The 19,214-nt window shown below is 50.9% G+C and overlaps 7 protein-coding genes across 7 annotated transcripts; 4 read left to right on the top strand and 3 right to left on the bottom strand.

The window, feature by feature from the left end:
• Positions 1–362: 362 nt before the first annotated feature.
• Positions 363–2,026, bottom strand: VTN00DRAFT_703 (uncharacterized protein; the record flags this gene model as incomplete). The annotated part of the gene is made up of 9 exons (XM_069433732.1): positions 363–405; positions 498–700; positions 795–1,143; positions 1,208–1,264; positions 1,339–1,460; positions 1,516–1,551; positions 1,610–1,654; positions 1,726–1,780; positions 1,896–2,026. 9 exons carry the CDS (start codon positions 2,024–2,026, stop codon positions 363–365), a joined length of 1,041 nt encoding a protein of 346 aa, XP_069291410.1.
• Positions 2,027–2,510: 484 nt separating this feature from the next.
• On the top strand, positions 2,511–3,367 carry VTN00DRAFT_702 (uncharacterized protein; the record flags this gene model as incomplete). The annotated part of the gene is made up of 2 exons (XM_069433721.1): positions 2,511–2,552; positions 2,792–3,367. The coding sequence occupies 2 exons, from the start codon at positions 2,511–2,513 to the stop codon at positions 3,365–3,367; spliced, it is 618 nt and encodes a 205-aa protein (XP_069291409.1).
• A 583-nt stretch (positions 3,368–3,950) lies between these two features.
• Positions 3,951–4,812, top strand: VTN00DRAFT_701 (uncharacterized protein; the record flags this gene model as incomplete). The annotated part of the gene is made up of 3 exons (XM_069433710.1): positions 3,951–3,985; positions 4,359–4,487; positions 4,560–4,812. 3 exons carry the CDS (start codon positions 3,951–3,953, stop codon positions 4,810–4,812), a joined length of 417 nt encoding a protein of 138 aa, XP_069291408.1.
• A 62-nt stretch (positions 4,813–4,874) lies between these two features.
• VTN00DRAFT_700 (uncharacterized protein) lies at positions 4,875–5,222 on the top strand (the record flags this gene model as incomplete). The annotated part of the gene is made up of 2 exons (XM_069433699.1): positions 4,875–5,050; positions 5,126–5,222. The coding sequence occupies 2 exons, from the start codon at positions 4,875–4,877 to the stop codon at positions 5,220–5,222; spliced, it is 273 nt and encodes a 90-aa protein (XP_069291407.1).
• Positions 5,223–5,238: 16 nt separating this feature from the next.
• VTN00DRAFT_699 (uncharacterized protein) lies at positions 5,239–6,584 on the bottom strand (the record flags this gene model as incomplete). The annotated part of the gene is made up of 2 exons (XM_069433686.1): positions 5,239–6,291; positions 6,372–6,584. The coding sequence occupies 2 exons, from the start codon at positions 6,582–6,584 to the stop codon at positions 5,239–5,241; spliced, it is 1,266 nt and encodes a 421-aa protein (XP_069291406.1).
• A 251-nt stretch (positions 6,585–6,835) lies between these two features.
• VTN00DRAFT_698 (uncharacterized protein) lies at positions 6,836–7,566 on the bottom strand (the record flags this gene model as incomplete). Its single annotated transcript, XM_069433675.1, has 5 exons — positions 6,836–6,855; positions 7,026–7,088; positions 7,160–7,255; positions 7,322–7,456; positions 7,506–7,566. 5 exons carry the CDS (start codon positions 7,564–7,566, stop codon positions 6,836–6,838), a joined length of 375 nt encoding a protein of 124 aa, XP_069291405.1.
• Positions 7,567–7,685: 119 nt separating this feature from the next.
• VTN00DRAFT_697 (uncharacterized protein) lies at positions 7,686–11,634 on the top strand (the record flags this gene model as incomplete). Its single annotated transcript, XM_069433664.1, has 7 exons — positions 7,686–7,694; positions 7,822–8,217; positions 8,265–8,479; positions 8,871–8,988; positions 9,369–9,836; positions 10,748–10,788; positions 11,520–11,634. The coding sequence occupies 7 exons, from the start codon at positions 7,686–7,688 to the stop codon at positions 11,632–11,634; spliced, it is 1,362 nt and encodes a 453-aa protein (XP_069291404.1).
• Between the last annotated feature and the right edge of the window lie 7,580 nt (positions 11,635–19,214).

The following is a 19,214-nucleotide window of genomic DNA, read 5'->3' as shown; positions in this document are numbered from 1 at the left end:
ATTTCCAAATTCAAATTCAAATTCAAATAAGCCTCCCAAACCTCATGATGACTTCGCTGCACGAGGTGCATGTGCCAAGCCTTTCTCCTTTCAAGGCTATCACTCATGTAGTATAGTAGTTCAGGACGTTTATTACAAAGAAAATAGTAAGGTCACCCACTCCGGGGAGAGAAGCCTGATATCTCCCCAGTGGGCGTGGCGTCGGTAATGTGTGTATAATCGACGCGGATAGAAGTCGAGTAACATAGTATCGACCGAATAAGCGGAAAAAAAAGGAAAGAGTGCATGGTATGGTGATCAATACCACGTATGAAAGTGTCCAGACCGGATTGTTGCCGGTCGATCGATTCGAGATATTCTCTTCATTTCTCCGATTCGAACGGTTTCCGTCCGAAGACGACGTGTCTGGTTAAGCACTACTTAGCACAGGCTCCAAACAGCCGCAAGCGGCAAACGGGGAATCTATAAATAAGGCAGTGAGCGGACGGACGACTTACTCCGCAATATACATGCGGTTGTCGAGGTTGTTGAATTCATTGCGCACCTTCGCAAGCAGAATCCGGACCTCATCCGCACTCCAGCCAAGGTAGCGCGTGTACAGAGCGAGGCTGTAGCCTTCAACGCCCTGGTTCATCGCCAGACCGCGGATGCGGCCGATCTCTTTCATCTTGGGATCGTCAGGCCAAGGGCTGAGAGGGAGCTGTTAAAAGGCAGTTTAGCCAATGCTCTCTTCTCCTCTCTCTGCGGAGGAACGGACAATATCCCGATCCTTCTCCGATTGCGGTCCAGCATACCTTGAAGACAACATCCTGCACATCCACGAAACCGGCGTCTATCATGTGCTGCTTCAGCTCCGCCGCAGCGTCCAGCCGCGTCCCGCTGCGAATGCTCGCTTCATTCAGCTTCTCCAGGAACATCTGGCTCCACTCCGGACAAGTGCCATCCTCGCGCTGGAACCACGCCTCGTTCTCCTGGAACTCCAACCAGCCGCCCGGCCTGAGGTGGTCGTAGGCCTGCTTGTGGAACTTCTTCCAGTCGCGGATACCGCCGCAGAGCGTGCGAGTATGTATGTAGTCGAACTGCTGCGTGTACAGCCAGTCGTCTTCGGCGTCATCGATTTCGAAGGAAAGGTTCGGCGGAACCCTGGACGTCTGATTTTAGTTTTTGTGGCTGGAGCGCGCTCGTAAACGGGGCGCAAGATGCGTACCATAGGGGTTGTATAGGGCTGAGGTCGGTACCTATTACCATCGCATTGGGGTATTTCCTGTCGAGATCAAAGCACGTTAGTCCACCAATGTCCGAATTACATTCCGTGCTTTTCTCAGGATATGAGCTTACTCTGCGAAGTCAATGGCCCATTCCCCTCGTCCCGTTCCAATGTCGAGCACATGTTGAGGATTAGGCGTGATGGGTGCAAGGCCGAGCTCCCCATCGAACATAAGCTCATGCATGAGGTGTATCTTATTTCCCATCAGCTTTGCACGCGGTCGACAGGAAATGTCCTAAAATACGCACCAGGAGCAGTTTGTTCTGTTCCTGGGCATCGTTCGGCTATTTCGTCCGTCAGCGGACATTGCAGGGTCTATTAAGAGACCAATCCCAACAATACCATCATGTATTTTCCCTCATGATAAGCATGATATCTTCGTCCGTTCTGTGAGCAGCGCGGTCAGCAGCCGCGTTGGGGAATTGAATATATGGCAAGTATCTACAAGACCGCCGTACTTCAAATTGGTAGTTCAAGACGCTTGAAGACAGGGAATATGTCGATCCGTCCTCACTGTCCGAAGCGCGCATTAGTCTCTATCCGGAAGCAGCCCTGGCGCACAACCCTGGGTCAAAGATCCTCGGTTCTTCTCGAAGACTCCTGTCCGTCGGGGTTGTATGACACGTACAAAACTCCCACGGAGAAGCTATCATCGTCGCGGTCCATATGGCCGGCTGGAAACTCCGATCCCCATTCCGTCGGCGCCGTTGTTTGCGTGAATGACGAAAGAGTATCTTCAGTGTCAGACTCGGCGGACATGTTAAGGATGTACTGTGGCTAGTGGCAATGGCTGTAAAAGGAAACGCAATGACTCGATGAAGACACAAAGAATTCACAAAACAACCACTAATCGACGCCATAAACCACGGAGCAGGTCATCACTCCCCAGCAGCACACGGCCGAGACGGTGCATGGAGGTCAATGACAGAATCAAGGCTTTGACGGGAAGTAGTACTATCTATGTAATAATCTCCGTAGGGCTACGGGCATCGGCGGGGGCTAGGGAGGAAAATGGAAAAGGCTCTCAGGAGGTGTGGCGGCCTCGCTGCTCAGTAGGTTCAATCGATGCGGGTCGTGAAAGAAACGTGGTGCACGAATCCAAGCAGCCTGGTTGGGCGTCTCCGGGCTCTGCTGGGGCGCAGGTCCCCGCCGGGCCCGCCCCGTGGACGGTATGCGATGGGATACTTGGGAGCTAGGTTGCTCAATGCCCAGAAAAGGAGCGCGTCGGGGCCACCAGATCGAAATGGTCCCCGAAGGCGGGCGTGGAGCTGATCGGTCTTGCTGCGTCAGTGCCATCATCCTTGGCGGTCAGCTGCAGAATCCGTCCCTCGAGATGTTCCCAAGTCAACTGCAGCCGCGAACTGGGAAAGAGATGTCGTTCCTGACGGACGAAAGGAAGAGTCTTTGCAGGTGGCCACCCCGGGGGGAGGCGACAGGCATTGAAAGAACAACAACACAAAGGAACGACTGCATGCTGCGGCGTCAATTGACAAAAGAACGATTCTGACAGCTTAACGTCCTTAGCCCGTGAAGCTTGACAGGCCGGTGAACGCTGCGAATGGCCACCCGTCGACGTGCGATCCCACATATCGACGTATAGGGTCGACGGGGCCCTTCGAGATCGGCGTCCCTGGTCGGCGACCTCTGCGCGGTGGAGCGAGTTGGCCCCTCAAGACACGCGCGCGCTGGCAGAGTCCTCGGGAGCCACGACGGATGTGTGGGCATGGGGTTGGCGGCTCGGATCGTGTTAACTTGATCGCAAGCTTTTGGAACAAAGAGCTTCCGACGGAAGATCAACGGTCTTGGCTGTTCAAGGGCCAATTGGGCGTGGACATGGCAAATTGGACAAGCATCGCTGCATCGTCAGATGTCAATCTGGTCAGCATCGTAACATCTATCAAAAACGGCGTCAGGACAGAGGAGCTCGCACCTGAAGAGCCAAGGGGCGCACCAGATCGCGATCGGCCTTCAGAGGACCCTGGCCATCGCCACCACACGTGTGAAGATTTCTCGCGCCATCACCCGATCCGGACAGACAGTGCGGCTTGGAGCTCCGCCAGACGTTCGATGGTGGAGATGGTCGAAGTCTTGAGGGCATAAAGGCGGCGAGGCGAGGCTTGCCCGGTCGAACCCTAGGCCCTCTAGCGACTTGGCTCTGCGTCAACCATCACACATGCTGGCCGCCTTGCTTTTTTGAATTTTGCGCGCGTCCGGAACGCTGGTGCTTAGTAAAGATGAGGATGAAGACGACCAGGGTCTGGACAGTGGAGGATACTGAAGCCAGGGTGCTGTGTTCGTGTACGATTAAAGGACAGTCTGAAGTGTCCCTGCAGGCCTACCACCGAGAAAAGCCCGTAGGCTAACTTATATATATATATATATATATATCGCTCGATGATGTTATCACATGCTGCATATCTTAGAATGTATATAGCATATAGAAGGAACGCACACATCGCACAATGATAAGCATTTGAGCTAGATGATCTTCTTATTGATATACTGTAGCCACAAGATAACCGCAGGCCCATCCTGCAGGCGATAAGCACCTAAAAAAGGAGCTTCCCAGCCCTCGATACATAGCAGCCCCCTCCCTGTCTGGTCTCCTTCACAATGTGGGTCACAGGCTCCCTTATCTGCGAACAAGGCAAGGGAGATGGATGATAGACAGGCACAACTCAAGATGAAGAAGCATTCCAGACGCAGGGATGTTGTAAGGTACGTTGTGAGCGGGCCGACGGCCGCCTGGCTCCGGATCGTCCGTCTTAATCTTGGAATGCAAGACTTTAGGGTCTGCGGTCCAGTAATGGCGTCACAAGTTCGACTCCCAAGCAAGTTTCAGAGGTGTGAGAGTGGGCGTCATCAGCGAAGCTACTGACTGCTCGGGCAGAATATGACTACTCAGAAAGGAAACCCAGGGCTCACATCCCCAAAATGGATAAAAAGCGCTGGCCGCATGGCAAGCGAGGCACACGCACAGAAAGAGTATTCTGTGAATTTCTGTCCATGCTAAAATAGCCTTCTCTCATACACGAGCAATCTTCTCCTTCCTCCTATCCATCCAGTCTGAACGCTTCACTTTCCACACAAGAATTAACGGTCTCAAGCTTTCTCACCGTCCTGTCCACCGAATCTCAAGCACGCACGGGCAGACCACATTGGCTCTTGTGCCATGCAACGGACGATACTATGCAAATGCGATGCAATGCTATGCCACGAGGTAATGAAAGAAATGTGCTTCTGGTTGCCTCCAGTGCTGTTTCTCAATTTCGTCCACTTCTACCTGTCTTAGGGTCTTCGACCGGTCGATCGCCACTGGTGATTCACAGGCAACTCGAACCTCCGTCAGGCAAATTTGGTTGCGATCAGAGGAATCGACCGGTCGAGAGGACAATCAAACAAATATTACTCTTTCTGTAAAAGAGGAAACGCTAAAGAACTATGCAGTTGAGGACACAATAAAAAGCAAAAAGAGCCCGGATGTCGGCGCAAAACAATGGACAAATGGAACCACGGAACGCTTCAATAACGAAAAATATAAATAATAACTTTTTTTTAAAAAGTTGTAGACAAGAATTGATTGGACTCGAAACGACTCGCGCTTGCAATGCCAGATATAGAAACAAACAAGAGTGAAGAGAGTTCGAAACAAAATGATAAAAAACATAAAGGGGTATGTAAAGCTTTGTTACGGAAGACCCAGATCTGTCGGCGATATCAAGAAGCCGAATCAGAGCTAGATGAGGTTATGTCATTCGATGATAGACAACTGGGTCAGGTCAAGTAACTATGGCACAGTTTTTGTACGGAGGGCACACCCAGATATTAGGGAATAGAAGGATAATAACAGATCGATAGATCGTCTAACGCAGAGCACTCCTGGGAGCGCTGGTCAAACCAGACCGCGAATTTAGTAAGAAGTCCCGTATTTCCAATATTCCACCACACATCCTGATATGATTTACCTTCCATTAGAAGCCCGAGCTGAATCCCATCTGGGGCTGCTGGGTGAACTGCTGCGGCTGCCCATACGAATTTCCACGTTGATAATCGTGCGCGTCAGCGTATTGAACACTGGGTGGGGGTGTAGGTGAAGGAGGGCATGTGGTTATGTCAGCAGCTCCCTTGACGTGATTGGCGTGACCGTTGTTAGCGAAGCCTTCATTTTCAGGGGTGATGGGCGGAGTAAGATAGCCATCCGGCATGCTGGAAGAGTACTGGGGCTTCTGGGGAGTGGCCAGTCCGATCTCGCCATTGTAGGGCTTCGATTCCGCAGGGGTCTCCGACGGCGGGCTTGGTGGAGTATATGCGTTGGCCATAGAAGTCTGCCGAGCAAGGAACTGTTCAAGGATCTTGGCCACGCGAGAGTAGTGAGCAGACGAGTATTTCCTCGACAGGACCTGCGATGGTTGGTGCAGCTGCTGCGACAATCCAACAAGTGTCATTGAATCGTAGTTCGAAGCCCATTCGGTGTGGCGTGGCTGTGGCCGGTTAAGGATGCAGCGCGACAAAGCCAAGGCAGCCCTGGCAAGGTCTGACGACGGCTTCGACACGAACTCCCGATGGAAAAGAGAAATCTCGAGGATATAAAGTGCAAGATGCTCTACCTCTGGGTCGTACGGGCTGTCCATGACAGCGATCTGAAGGAAGCTGTCGACGGTAGGGTGACCAATAGTCCATCCCAAAGTCTGCAGAACGTGCCACTCCATCTGGATGAACATGTCATCGTCATACAGAGAACAGCACATCGACTTCAGCTCCTTGATCGTGGGAACACGGTCCTTCTTGTCTCCGTACTTCGCAGCGATGAGCAGAGCCGCACAGCCGACCAGCTGGTAATGCCTCTTGTATACGACACGCTTGGAACAGTATCTGTCGAGGAGGTTGATCGTCAGGAACAGGGTTGCGGGAAGGAGCTGGAATGCAGTATGGGCCTCGATCAGGAAATCAAGCAGGTAGGGACGCATGAACCACTGGATTTCCGTCTGGATATCGATCGAGTCGACGTCAGGAAGGGTGGCGGTCTAGAAAGCAAGAGTGAAGTCAGTCAAAATGCCCAACTACGAGCGTTCACTCTCGAATCATATCATGACGGGGAACGGACATCCATCTGCATCATGTGCGCCAAGATATCATCCTGGTACTCATCGCTGGCGAGCCTCGACAGCTCATCCGCGATGGCATATTGCCGTTCCCGAGCGACGAGCTTGGCATGTTCCTTTGGATCAATTCGAGGCGCGGGAAACTCCTCGTAAGATTCAACGAAGAAGCTATCGCATGGTTGGTAGTTGGAAGACGGGCGGTGTTGGTAGGCCATGGTGAAGAACCCTCGGATTATCGTTGTCGAATTGACCTGTACAGATCAATTCGAACAAGATTGGGTGCGTCGCGTTGCCGAAAGGACGAACCCGACACAGAACCCGTGTATCTATCAGGGTAACGACGGAATTAAGAGAGTGACAGTCGTGTAATTAATTAATGAACGGAATTAGTTGGAAAATATTAATGAAAGGCCAGCGCAGACAATAGTCCAAACGCTGGAGTTGAATGTGGCCGCAGGACCTGGATTTAAGTCTTCTTGGCTAGAGCTGGAACGTGCGACGATCTCATTAGTTACTAGCATTCACAGCAGCAGGGAGCTAACAAGTGAATCACGGGACAGAAAGAGAGAGCTTGTCGGTAAAGGGTAAAACCGGGATAAGAGGGAAGTGAAACCTAGGGCAAAAAGGGGGGATGTGCCTTGAGAGGCGGTACTAACCCAGATTGAAGGCAGTCAGGAGAGGGCACGTTCCAACCCTTAAGGTGACAGCAAGTCTGGCATCTAGGCAAGGAAAGGACTCAGGAATGATCCGTGCGACTAGACGTGGGGATGCCAGTTGAGAGATGAAGTACGAGTCAACGCCTCCACCCCTGGAAACCGACAGCTTGAGCTTGCGGGCCTGTCTGCGTGGAATGTGGAGAGCAGACACAGTGGGACAGGAACGAACCCTATGAAGGGGGAGAAGATTGTCAGGGGAGTTCAGGACGCGCGAGGAAGGAATGGTTAAAACGCACAGTCCGCACAAATCCGCGTCGTCTCAATGAATCCTATCTGGTACAGGACCGGATAGATGTCGTGATAGGAGAGAGAATCGTTCAAGGGCGGAAAATCCACGAAAAAGGGAGTGGAGTTTACGCCTTGAAATCTTTCTGTTGAGAGAAGTGACAGACGTTAGCCTATCTTTTCATTCAGATAAACCTAACGGAGTCTTCGCCGAGAATGTGAGATGGAAGGTGAAGGACGTCGAGACCCGGGGCATGTGAGGGCTGGACCCGTCATTCCTCAAGGGCACAATTCGACGACTTCGCACAAAGTCCTAAACAGCCTTGCAGTGAATCCATCTAATTCGACCTCATACCAGAGAAGGCTACACCTGAGATGAAGCAGGTACGTCCATGAAGTGGTCCAGGCTTGGACTGTTGAATACAATGCATCGCCCTATGCTACTTCTGCACAGGTGTCGTCTTTGCTCGAGGCCCACCGTTCCCAAGCATGAGAAGCATAACATGGGCAGCCCAGCCCACAAGCTTATCTTAAACAACCTCCAGCTCGCCAGATAAGGCTGACGGATTGGCTAGAGAAGCGGAGTCAAGTCGGACTTGGTCCTCCTGAACCCCTGAACTTCCCGCCACAAGGTCTGGATCATGGTGACCAGAAAAACCTTCGGGAGCCACTAATCTGGGACATTTCCGACCCGCGGGAATTCAATTGCAACCCAGTCGAGGACGATATTGGACATGTGACGGATCATCTGACGACGCAGCATGGAGACATGGAATTGGACGCAAGAGACGAGAATGAAAAGCCATCTCACCTCTCGGAAATCACGACGACCACCAAATCATGTACACCGAAGAGTAGGCGGGATAAACAGTCGAGCGGTGGACCCGAAGAAACCCTCTTTTCGCTGGTATTTCCCGTTCTCTCACTCTTCTAACCGGCAGGAGTTCGATGCAGGGAAAATCTACCGTCGACGTCACGGATCGGAGGCGGTACCGTCGAATCGGGGTGGAAGATGGGCAATTCGACGTTGAGATCACGAGCGTCGAGGAGACAGGACGACGTCGAAGCACGAAGCTGACGGACACGGCTCGACTGGAGAACTGGTGCAGCGGGCAGAAGATGGGGTCGACCCGGAAGTCCCAAGTCGACGGATCTCAGCCTGTAGACCAGTCTCAGATCTCTCCAAGAATTGGCGGGAGGAAAGAAGAGAAGAGGAGGGAAAGAGAAGAAACGGAAATGAGGAGGAGAGGGAGGAGAGAAAGATGAGGAGGGAGTTCTCTCTCCAGGCGGGTGTGGTAGAGAGAAAGGGAAGAGAGTAAGAGGGCCAGGCGAGAGGAGGATTGAAGTCTCTGGAGGATTGCTGCAGCGTTGCTGCTGCCCGTGGCGTATGGTAACCGCGTTACCGAGTTCAATACAGGTATTGTGTACGGGTACCGAGGCTGTTCTACGGGGTGACAGGCGCCGTACGGTCCCGTTTTGTTTCGTCTTGGGGCCATACACAAGCCCGGCCCCGAGGACTGCCTTTTGGTAAGGCTTGACGACCCAAGAAATTCAAGACAGGGTCGCCCATGGCGGACGATTGGCTAAGGCAGAGAGCCGCCGTCTGGGGCGGAGATGCGGCAGGGAATCGATTACGGGGTGGTACGGCGGACAAGAGGCCGGTCGAGGATTTAACAGCGTATGTACGCCGTGTATGATGCTACTGGATGGACAACTGGAGCTCTGTACCTCCAGAACCTGGCAGAGCGTGCCTAACGCGGCCTGAACACGGAGCGGCTGCCGTCACGGTAAGTGCTCGACGCTGCCCCAGTTTTGCGGTCGAGAAGGCTAGGCTCCGCGATCTTCCCTCTACGCCGTGCGTACGAGCGGTACTGGAGAGCCAGCATACTCCGGATTTGCTCTCTCACCCTATCTCTTCCCGTCCTCATAAGGCTGTAAGAAGATGAATCGGACAGCCGTCAGAGAACCTGCTCAGCTGCTGCAGCTCCTGCTCTGCGGCCAGTCCCCGTAAGATCCTCGATGGCTCCTGATCCCTAAAACCCTCTAAAAGCTGCACAGCCAGCGACCACTGTCTTCGGTGGGTTCCAGTGGGGAGAGATCCCCGTCGCAGGCGGGAGCGCAGCTCAGCCAGTTGCCGCCAGCGTTGCCCGATCCAGGCCAGGAACAGCTTGGTCGCTTGGCCATGCATCAGGCTTGCAAGACTGCCGCTGGATACCCTGCAGCCTCTCCGCCACTACTGTCTCGTACGCGTTCTCGCGCGACCCATTGCCTGGCCAGACACGCTCGCCCGCAACAATAATACCAAAATCCACAGAACCGGAGAATCCGGGTTCTTCTCTCAGCTGCCATCTCTTGGCCCGGCTGCTTCTAACTCCATCTAAACTCCGCCCGATAGTAGGTGACAAAGATGCCCTCGCCGCCTCGCGTCCCAGGCTCTGCGACCGCGTCCGGCCTGCTCACTGGCCCGCGACCCCGATGCGCCCTGACGTCCTGGATTTATTGACATCGCGTGTTTCTGCTGCAGCGGTTCGTGTCTGGAGCTGCATAGTGTATCTCGGGATGCTAGAAGCCATCGGTCATTATCATTGTTGTCTCGTCTCGACCCTCCCTCCTCGATTATTCATCGTCGCGTGGAAAGGGGGCTCTCCCTGTTGATGTGGGGGCGAGTGATGCGTGCCGTGGATCTGAACCAGGAAGTCGAGCAAAAAGTCAAAAATTTGTTCCTCGTCACGAAGTCCTGGCGAATTGTACTATACCAAGGGACCGGGTGATGGTCCATTTCCTTTTTCTTACTCCTGAAGTCCTACACGGTGTCTCGTGGTATAGTGCGCTGTATGAAATACCGCCAAGAGACCAAACAAGTGAATGCGATATCTCTCTTCACTGAAACCAGGATGCTGAGTTGAGCTTTGTAGAGGGACATTGCTGACTTCACAGGTGTGGCATGTATAGACAGGGACTGAGATTCTGGAATACTGTATTTACCTCTTCTTGCCTCGAGCCTCCATACGCAGTACAGCTCACGCGTTATGGAACCAGCGGTCAAACAAGAAATGATACTTGTTCTTTCTGCGAGCATCTAGAATCTCCACATCGTCCTGCCTATTTGGGCCGCATACCTATACAGCCCTTTCAAGTTTCTTCTGTTGTAACAGCTTGCCTTTTCAAGCCAATATGACAGTCTTATGTGCTTTGATAGTTCGACTGTCGACGCCAAGCTCTTAAGTGCTTGGGGTCCTGTTTCCCTTCTCATTCGGAAAGCATGTTTGATCCGATTTGACGGTCCGGAGGAGACTCCTGAGGCGTCCCTACTGTAGCACAAGATGCACATGAGCCGGGATAGAAGCACTTATTCCACGCCATAGTTATCAGTGGCATGCAATGAAGGCGTCCGCTGGTCCTGTGCCACAAGATATCTGATACATTTTCTAGCACAGCAGATACGCCGTCCGCAGCAAGCTGGATTCACACTATTCGGGTAAGTCAGTCATACGGTGTAGATCCTCGGCTGGCGATGTCGCTATTGAGTTAACTATATTGGTTTTAGAGACCATAGCGTCCGGGCGCGCCCGGTGCATATGTAAGCTGATCGGTGGCGTGCTCATAATGGTATCTCAGATGCTTACCTTCTATGTGGTAGTCCCAGGGGCCTGTCTCACAAGCTGAAGCACGGAGAATAAGAAGAATAACGTACAGCAGACTGCATGTGAAATGCTTCAGATTGTTTGACGCCCCTTCTCTCCCTGACTCTTGGGAACAGTGTACTTTTGCGGGGGCAAAAGCAAGGGGCTAGAGTAGCGAGTGGGGAGAGCGGGCTGTGGAAGCCTTGGAGGATCGGGGCCATTCGATTTCTCGAAGAAGAGCTTGGCTTCCAATTATCATTTATCAGTGCCAATCTATCAGCAATAATGTCACATCGTATCGTCCTGAAGTCCTTTGACCTGAGAAAGAGGAATTCCGTCCTTTTGTGTCCGGGAATTTGCTCTTGCAGCCAGGTCTTCACTTGTCCTAGAAAGGAACGCATCGTCGCGGAAGATCGTTCTAGGCAAATGACAGGAGGGAACGATGCCACTCATCTGATGCCTCCATTGCCTCGTCTGCCACTCCCTGCGGCTGTGATATGAGAAACAAGCAGATGCAATCTCCGTTAAAGCTCGCCAGTCTGCCAAGGGAATGACATCGCCAACGCTACTCTGACGATCCCCGCAGTGGCAACAACTACAAGCAGGAACCTCGAAAGCGGCTGAACATAGTGATCACCGAGCAGCGAAACTGCTGGCAGGGCGCATTGCTGCCTGGTAGGAAGGTCACCACTCCTTTTTGATCGGTGCAATTTTGATATATAAGCAGGTCCATCGTTAGGCTCACTTCCTCTAAATTTTCGGTCGGAAAGCACATCCGGGACAGTCAGCGGCTGCTTATGGAGTACGCAGTAGTATACCAACAGTATCTTAGGAGCGCCGGTATCCCATTCATGATTCTTTTCTTCTCGAAGAATTGGAATACAATCATGTCGCCGTTCCTAAATCCTGCGCGATAACAAGAGACGCAAGTATCCTCGCTTTCACTTTGCCTACGGGGGTGTCTCTTGACGAGTTTCCGAGAAATACAGATAGCTTTCGAAACTATTCTGATCTGTCGTTTATCTTTGCCCCAGGTGGTTGAAAGCGTCGCGCCTTCAGGGAAGGCGTAAGCTTGCGGGGTGAGATCCCACGAAAGGAAGATCCAAGGAAATGGCTCAAAATCCAAAACCTACTTCAAACAGCCTTCTATTTGATAGACGCCACCTAACTATTCATAGGGGTACGGAGCACTTCTGGGGAAGAACCCATCCAATCAGCAACCACCAAAAATAGAACACATGTTGATTCTGCCTGGAGTCGGCGAGCCACCTTGTATCTAGGTATATATCGTTATTCGTATTGCAGGAGCTAATTATTGTTTTTGCTTTTTTTGGCTGACATTGTTACAGGGAACTGTAGTTTTGGACAATATAAGTCCCGAAGAACCAACCGCGAGTCTCTTCCAACTATCGGGACAAAGGATAATTAACGATAGCACTCCATGGGACCATGGTAATAATCATCTTATAACCGTTGCCAAGACTCAATGAAGCAACGATGGTTGACATGTGCTGTGCTTTTGTGATCCAGCGTTCCAAGGTTGTCCCCTTTCTAGGTAGTAGGAACACCCCCTCCCCTTTTTCCTTGGAGGAATCTCAAGTGCCGACCCCAACAGACGCTCCATGTGGATATGATTGCCCCGAAGGAGATGATGGAGCATCGGAGCGACTACGGAGTAATAATCAGGATCTCATACTGGGAATGTGATCACTGCGTACAGTACACCAAGCATGGACTACTACCCACAGACTCCCATTCCATATCATCCTGGTGGCTAAGGGTATGAAGCTCATCGCTGACAGCATCATAAGCAAAGCCCCCAGAGCTTCTACGTGCCACGTAAGGTGCAAAATTCCCGAGGTCCCGAGGCTGACAAGTCACAAATCCAGTCAAGAGAAGTAATAATTAAGCGATCTAAATTTCCCATGGTTCAAAACGACACGTGATCCGGGCATTCCTCAACGCTCATGCAACTCTCCTTGCTGTAGAACTGCGAAAAGGAAGGCTGTTAGATTCTCCGAGGTGCTTGGCTCCTTGCAGAGCTTTCGTTGCGAGTGATATATCCAACACTAACACAAGCATATTGGAGCGCGACGGCCAGCGCGGACTCCACGGAGTGTCCTGCAAGGGCCGACGCGAGGCACTTTAAAATATCACGACGCGGAACGGGGACCTTGGAACGCGATACTAATATTGCCAGGAACAGTTAAAACCGTTGTTCCATGAACATTCTGGAGACTTGGTCTTTTGACTCTCCGCAGGTTTCCAATCCAAACCGGTCGTATGTCGGGTTCCATGTTCACATTCACTGGTAATATTCGGTAAGTTTGCGCGGTTCCGTTTTCTGCGCTGTATGTACACCCGTACCTAGGTACGGATTATGGATATCATCATAAATCCTTGGATAATTCGGGAGCTCGGCTTTCGAGTTTTTTTTACGCTTTGGTTTGGATCCGGAAGTGCGCCGTTTACCCGTCGAGTCGGAAGAGAATTCCTACGTGCGTCCCTCGGGTGACCATTATTCTATACAAATTTTCACACCGCATCCCGAAGCGCCAGCCAAAACCGTCACCGCAGAGTGGCAGGCGCCATTCAGGCGGCGACAGTTCGCAACCAACGCACCCACAGCGGAGCACGTAGGAAAGGAATTTCTTCCTCCACCCCGCTCTTCCTTGCCCCCAACGTCCGCCACGAACCAAGGAGCCGCAAGAGATAGAGGAAAAATCGGCTTTTCTCCACAGCAAAACGATGGGTTGACAGCAGGACCGGGCCGTTAAGGAAACTTAATGGAAGGGGAAAGAAGCACAAAAACTTCATCCTTTTTCTCTCTCTTTTTCGCCCCGCAATGATTACCACATCATGGTCCACTCGAACGAATGTTGAAGTCTGAGGGATACTTGCAAGCGGCCAGCAAGACCCAAGTGGACGTATACGAAATTCACTATGTCATCGCATGCAGCCTGGAAGAATGGAGAAAGCGCCTCAAGGAATCGGAGGAGCCCCGATCGAAGCAGTGACGGAAGAAATTAAGAAGTCTGGTACTCCGTATACTCCGTACATGATCATATATCTTGGCTCGAAATACAGGTCGTTTGACTCGCCGTTACATCGGACACTCATAGAAAAGGTAAAACAAAGAAAAAAGACTTCTGCTTTTTCCCTCGCTTTTTCACAGGCTATGGATTTTTCTCTGGCCCCGCCCCATATGACGCTTGCCTTTTCTGTTTCCTCAAGCAAAAACTTGCTGTTGACGAGGTGGTTCCGTTCATATGTCGCTATGGCTCCGAACACGGAAGCCCCGATACTCTATCCATGGATTGTTCACCCATTCCATCGGTCCAGGAAACGTGGCACCGAGTAAGGAGAACGCTTCACCAGCCATACCGATTTGTATCTGCTACTCGTACACCTCAGGACACATGCATTGCATAGACATACCGAAACTATGGAACAAGAACGACAATAGAATACCTTCGCTCTGTGCAATAGGAAAAAGTGCAATATGATGAATATGCAGCTGAAATGTAGATTCATTGAAGCCACTTACCCGCGGGCTACTGCGAGTAAGACATACTATCGAATCGAAGAGCGGGATGGCTTCGCCAACCTTTCAGGAGAAGGGGGAAGGTCTGACGAATGATGACGGCGAGAATCCCATGCGATGATGTGAGTCACGAACACAGAATTCTTGCTACTTAACTACTATGGGAGCGGCAAGCAAAAAGCAATACGCGCCCCTTTTGGTAAGGCCATGGTCTGAGGTCTCCCGCTTTCGCCCAGGCCTTTCTTTTGAGATGAGCCTGAGGTTTCCAAACTGTTGGTTCACTTCCATTGTTATATTATTTCCTCTCTTTGATGCCTTCCGGTCCCTTGGGCTTGACCATTTGTGGCCAATTCAGAACTTCTCCGCGGGCTGGAAGTGGTCCCTCTAGGCTCTCTTCGTCTTCCAATCGTCCTGGGTTTCTCCAAACCAAACTCAAGGATACGCTTGTACAGTTATGTATAAGGTACACTACGGTGTGTTTTAACTTTTCAGTGGGTGTAACGGTCTGTAAAGGCTGTATGTATCGATACCAACTCGTACGACTGGCCGGTAACTAATCAATGAACAGGGACCGTAACGGGTCTTACCGCCTTACGGGCTCCAACCACCAACTATGTAGAGTTAGACTTAAGCCTGGGCAAGGTAAGGCGGAGCCGTATATCGTCACCAACTCCACAGGCTCCAGGCTCCAACAGGAAGGATGATAAATATGGGTATCGAATCTGCAGAAGAAGATGATGGAAAGGAGCATTGATCAATGGACTTTTGTTCTATACCGTCATGTGCTGGACGTGCATGGCATAGTGTTCATCAATTTGCCTCGCGGGTATCTACCTTGACCTCTTCGAGAACTCCCTCCTCCGGCCTCGAGATTGAACTGAAGTTCTCTACCTAGATATCTCGGGGAGAAAGATACCTTCTTCCTACGTTTATTTTCTCCGTGTTCACACTATCTACGTGCTGCTTTTCTGAATTCTGACAACTACTGAACAATTCACCAGGTCATGTTCCTAGTGCTATGTAGCGACCGGGGCTAGCTGACGGTAGAGACACATGCATGGAGTTTCCCACACGCAACACTGACAAGTCCAGCTGTTACAGCGACAAAGTGTCAACCCAAACCGAGCTTGACCTGTCCTGTATCGGCCGCAAGCATTATTATTAGAAGCGTGTTCAAGACACGACTCAACAGGGTGAAGTTGGAAACGACGAAAACGTTAACATTCGATGCTCCTTTTTCTTGTCTTGGCGCGTCAAAGACACATGGAGTTCTGAGTTTGACGCGCCATGATTCGACCACACTACGTTCGGGTAAACATCGCGCGGCCGCGCTTATTATGATGATTTACTACTTGCCGAGCTGGCGCGTTCCGTTCCAGGTTATTTACTGGTTTCCCGAAATTGAAAGACGAAGAACCTTCCAATTTCGGCTTTTTTGGCCCCTGGATAAAGACGTACTGTGCGAATCAAGCCACATATTACCTCCACTAACTCGGTCATCGAACAAACACAAAGTGAAAAGGCTTCTCCCGGGCTCAGCCATCAGGAAAACAAAGGCACGCGACACGTCAACAACCGCGTTCGGTCATGTCTGGATGTTTTAGTGGAACTTGTGGCGGAGCAGAGCTAGCTCACTGGCCGAACTTGACGATGTTGATTTCCCCAAATATCTGAGGCTGAGAGATGCTTGCTTTGGGAAATCCTTAGAAAATCCCGAGTCTTTCAGACAAAGGATGGGGTATTCCATGCGGTGCTTGCTCTGCCAATTTGAACATCATATCTAAAACGACCTGATCCTTTGTGATTTCGTTTACATTCGCAGGGTTTCGTCATGTACGCTCTTGCAGATTCAGAACCAAAGGAGCCAGGACATAGCTGTAGCACAAGTACCATGCGAAACTGTGTTTGTACTCTGCGGGCAGCATGGAAGCAGTTGCGCTGTCATTGCAGCGTTATCCAACATGGACATACATAAACAGGCCCTTGGCCATGCATACTCTCCGCCCCCTGCCGTTTCCGGAGGTGAAAAGCGCTGATGAGTTCTGCGTACCTACGCGACATGCTAAGGATAAGTGATCCGCGCCAGCGGTGTACCAACTACCATTCTCGGATACAAACACGCAGGATGCGAAGAAGCGTGCGATATTTTACCTAGCTGCAGTGCACGGTGTTTTGGAATTGGAATACACGGGATAAGCCCTGATAATCTGGCCGGAAACAGCTCAAGCTCGTGAAAATGAAAGGAAGCCTTTTGCTGCGCCGACGGAGCTGTGCTGCAACTCAACCTGCTTTTTTTTTTCCTCTCGATCAGGCCGGCAAAAGTCCTGCAAGTATGACGACGACCCGCCGCATTTGACACGGAGAATCGCGATATCCACGACGAATGCGTTTCTTTAGCTGCAGTATTATCTATGCTAGTATAAGACTCAGCAAACATCGCGTCGTTGGCTAAATGTAGCTTTTGAAACAAGACACGGGAACACCCGACATGTATGTGTTGCTGGGATGGAAAGCACGTGTACATCCACAAGTCTTTATCCTATTTTGGAGACAGCCTTCTCGCACCTATATCCTGTGCTATTCGGCTCGCGACTTGTCTGTCCCTTCGATAGGGGCACACATCACGATGGTGAGACCTTGGCATCAACCTCGGAGCTTGGAACTTGGAACCAGATGCGATTATTCTTGATTTCTCGCCCCATAATCGGAAAAAACTAGTTCTACTACTAATGGATGGTCGTACGGCATGGTTTTCTGAATAGAGACGTGGGCTGGCATGGAACTTTTGCGTACGTATCGCGGGCTTCCAACAATCCCATCTGTTACATCCCCATCCCAACTTTGCGTGTTACAGCAGATGTATAAACATAAAAATAATCCATCAAACCCGCTGGCCAATCTATCTATCTGCACGGTACTTATCCGGCTGCGTCTTCCTCAAATACTGCACACACGCAGTAACTGTACTTTGGCGTCGGCTCTCATCGAAGAGAGATCATCGTCACGATTGGATATCACGCTATTTATTCCCGCTCTCTCCCCTCCCCCTGCAGCCGCTATCTGCATTTGAGTATCATCGCGTGTATGGTGTACCTATTACATTGCTTGCTTTGCTCATGCACCGTCGCGAACAGGAGAGAGGTTCGTGATGTTCATTCATTCAGCGGCGATTCGATGAGCGCGTCTCTCAGCCCGATGCAGACAAGACGGATTGCAGCGAGCGGTCCCACGCGCGCGACCGTCATCATCGTGGCGGGTGCTAATAATACTAACCAAACCAAATCAAATCAAATCAACTCTTGCGAGATGCGAAATGCTCTGACTAACTAACTAACCCCTGTTCAAAACACATACTCTAAGGTTTTATCCCAACCGTCGCACAGGTCACCTGTTGCGGATATGACTTGCAGGTTGTTTTGGAATTGGGGGGGAAAGGTGTGGCTCAGGCACAGGGAATCAACTAAGGTGATGTTACACCATCCATCATCCTGCTGCGCACTTTCTCTTAAGCCTTTTGGATGCTCGTCCTGGAAGCTTATGACTCTCCAAAGTTTGGCTATCTACATAATTCACCTATCAGTTTGTTCTACCTGCTCCTTTTCACTGCTCTCGCTCGAGTCCCCTCAATAATTGACGGCCATAATAGGAACCCAAAGATGACTTTAGATATCAAGACACTATCTATCGTCACTTCCCCCGCCAGCAGCCCACTTATTGCATCGAGGAGAAAGAATGGTGGGGTCGAGGGCTATGGCAGCCTTGTAGGTTGCATGGGGACGGGATGCTACTAATACACCACACGCTATCGCGAAACTCAAACTCCGCGATTTCACTGAGCCCCCCTAGCCACCTCGAACTAGGGACTACTGACGTGGCAATCCTCCGATCTTCAGGAGCCCCTATCAGAGTGCGCAGATGCGACATGGACGGCATAGCATTCATGATCATGATGTCGAATTTGATACAGAAACGATAATAATAATAATAATAATAATAACACGGACGATAGTATGGTACATGTACAGATTCGCTTTCTACTAGGTAAGCTCTTGTTAATTAATTATTTGTTATTTGCGCGACTTGTGTGCTCGAACTAGATACATTCTTTCTTTTCGCCATGAATACGGATTATCCGTGACGATCCAACGATCAGGTTATATGCCCTCCGGCGCGGCGGTTCGTCGTCCTTCCTATCCACGAGTGTGGGCAATAGGCATGGATCAATGCGTTACGTCAATCATCCCGCATGGATTGGATTGGACTGCGGGCCCCCCATCCCATCCCATCCACGGGCCAAATACAAATATTGCGTGCGACGTACGAGGATATGATACATCCATCATAATCTATGGAAACAAGGCTTACAAATATGCAGCTCTCTCTCTCTATCTATTATATCGCTATAGATTTAGTCTTAATTCCTCTACATCGTCCACCTCCTTGACTTTCTAAGAAATAGCGCACGGGGACCACCATGATCTGAATCTCTACTGATTCACGCAATCCAGCTGTCTATCTATCGATAGATAGATAGATCCATAGCTGATGGGAGCGGGCCCGGGGGACCTTGCCTGGCCATGCAAAAATGAATCTACCTATCTCCAGGTGTCCCTCCCTCCCTCCTTCTCTCCCTCCTGGGCTGAATGAAAGACCCCTACTAGTTTAGTGCGGAGTAGATACATACAATACATTCAGCTCCGTCTGGAAGAGCAGATAGATAGATAGACACTTATGTGG

The sequence above is a fragment of the Thermoascus crustaceus genome (genome assembly GCF_041956765.1).
Source record: "Thermoascus crustaceus strain CBS 181.67 unplaced genomic scaffold VTN00scaffold_1, whole genome shotgun sequence".
In the NCBI taxonomy this organism is placed as follows: Eukaryota; Fungi; Ascomycota; class Eurotiomycetes; order Eurotiales; family Thermoascaceae; genus Thermoascus; species Thermoascus crustaceus.
Note: the sequence above shows the minus strand (reverse complement) of the source record. Positions and strands in the feature narration are given on the sequence as shown.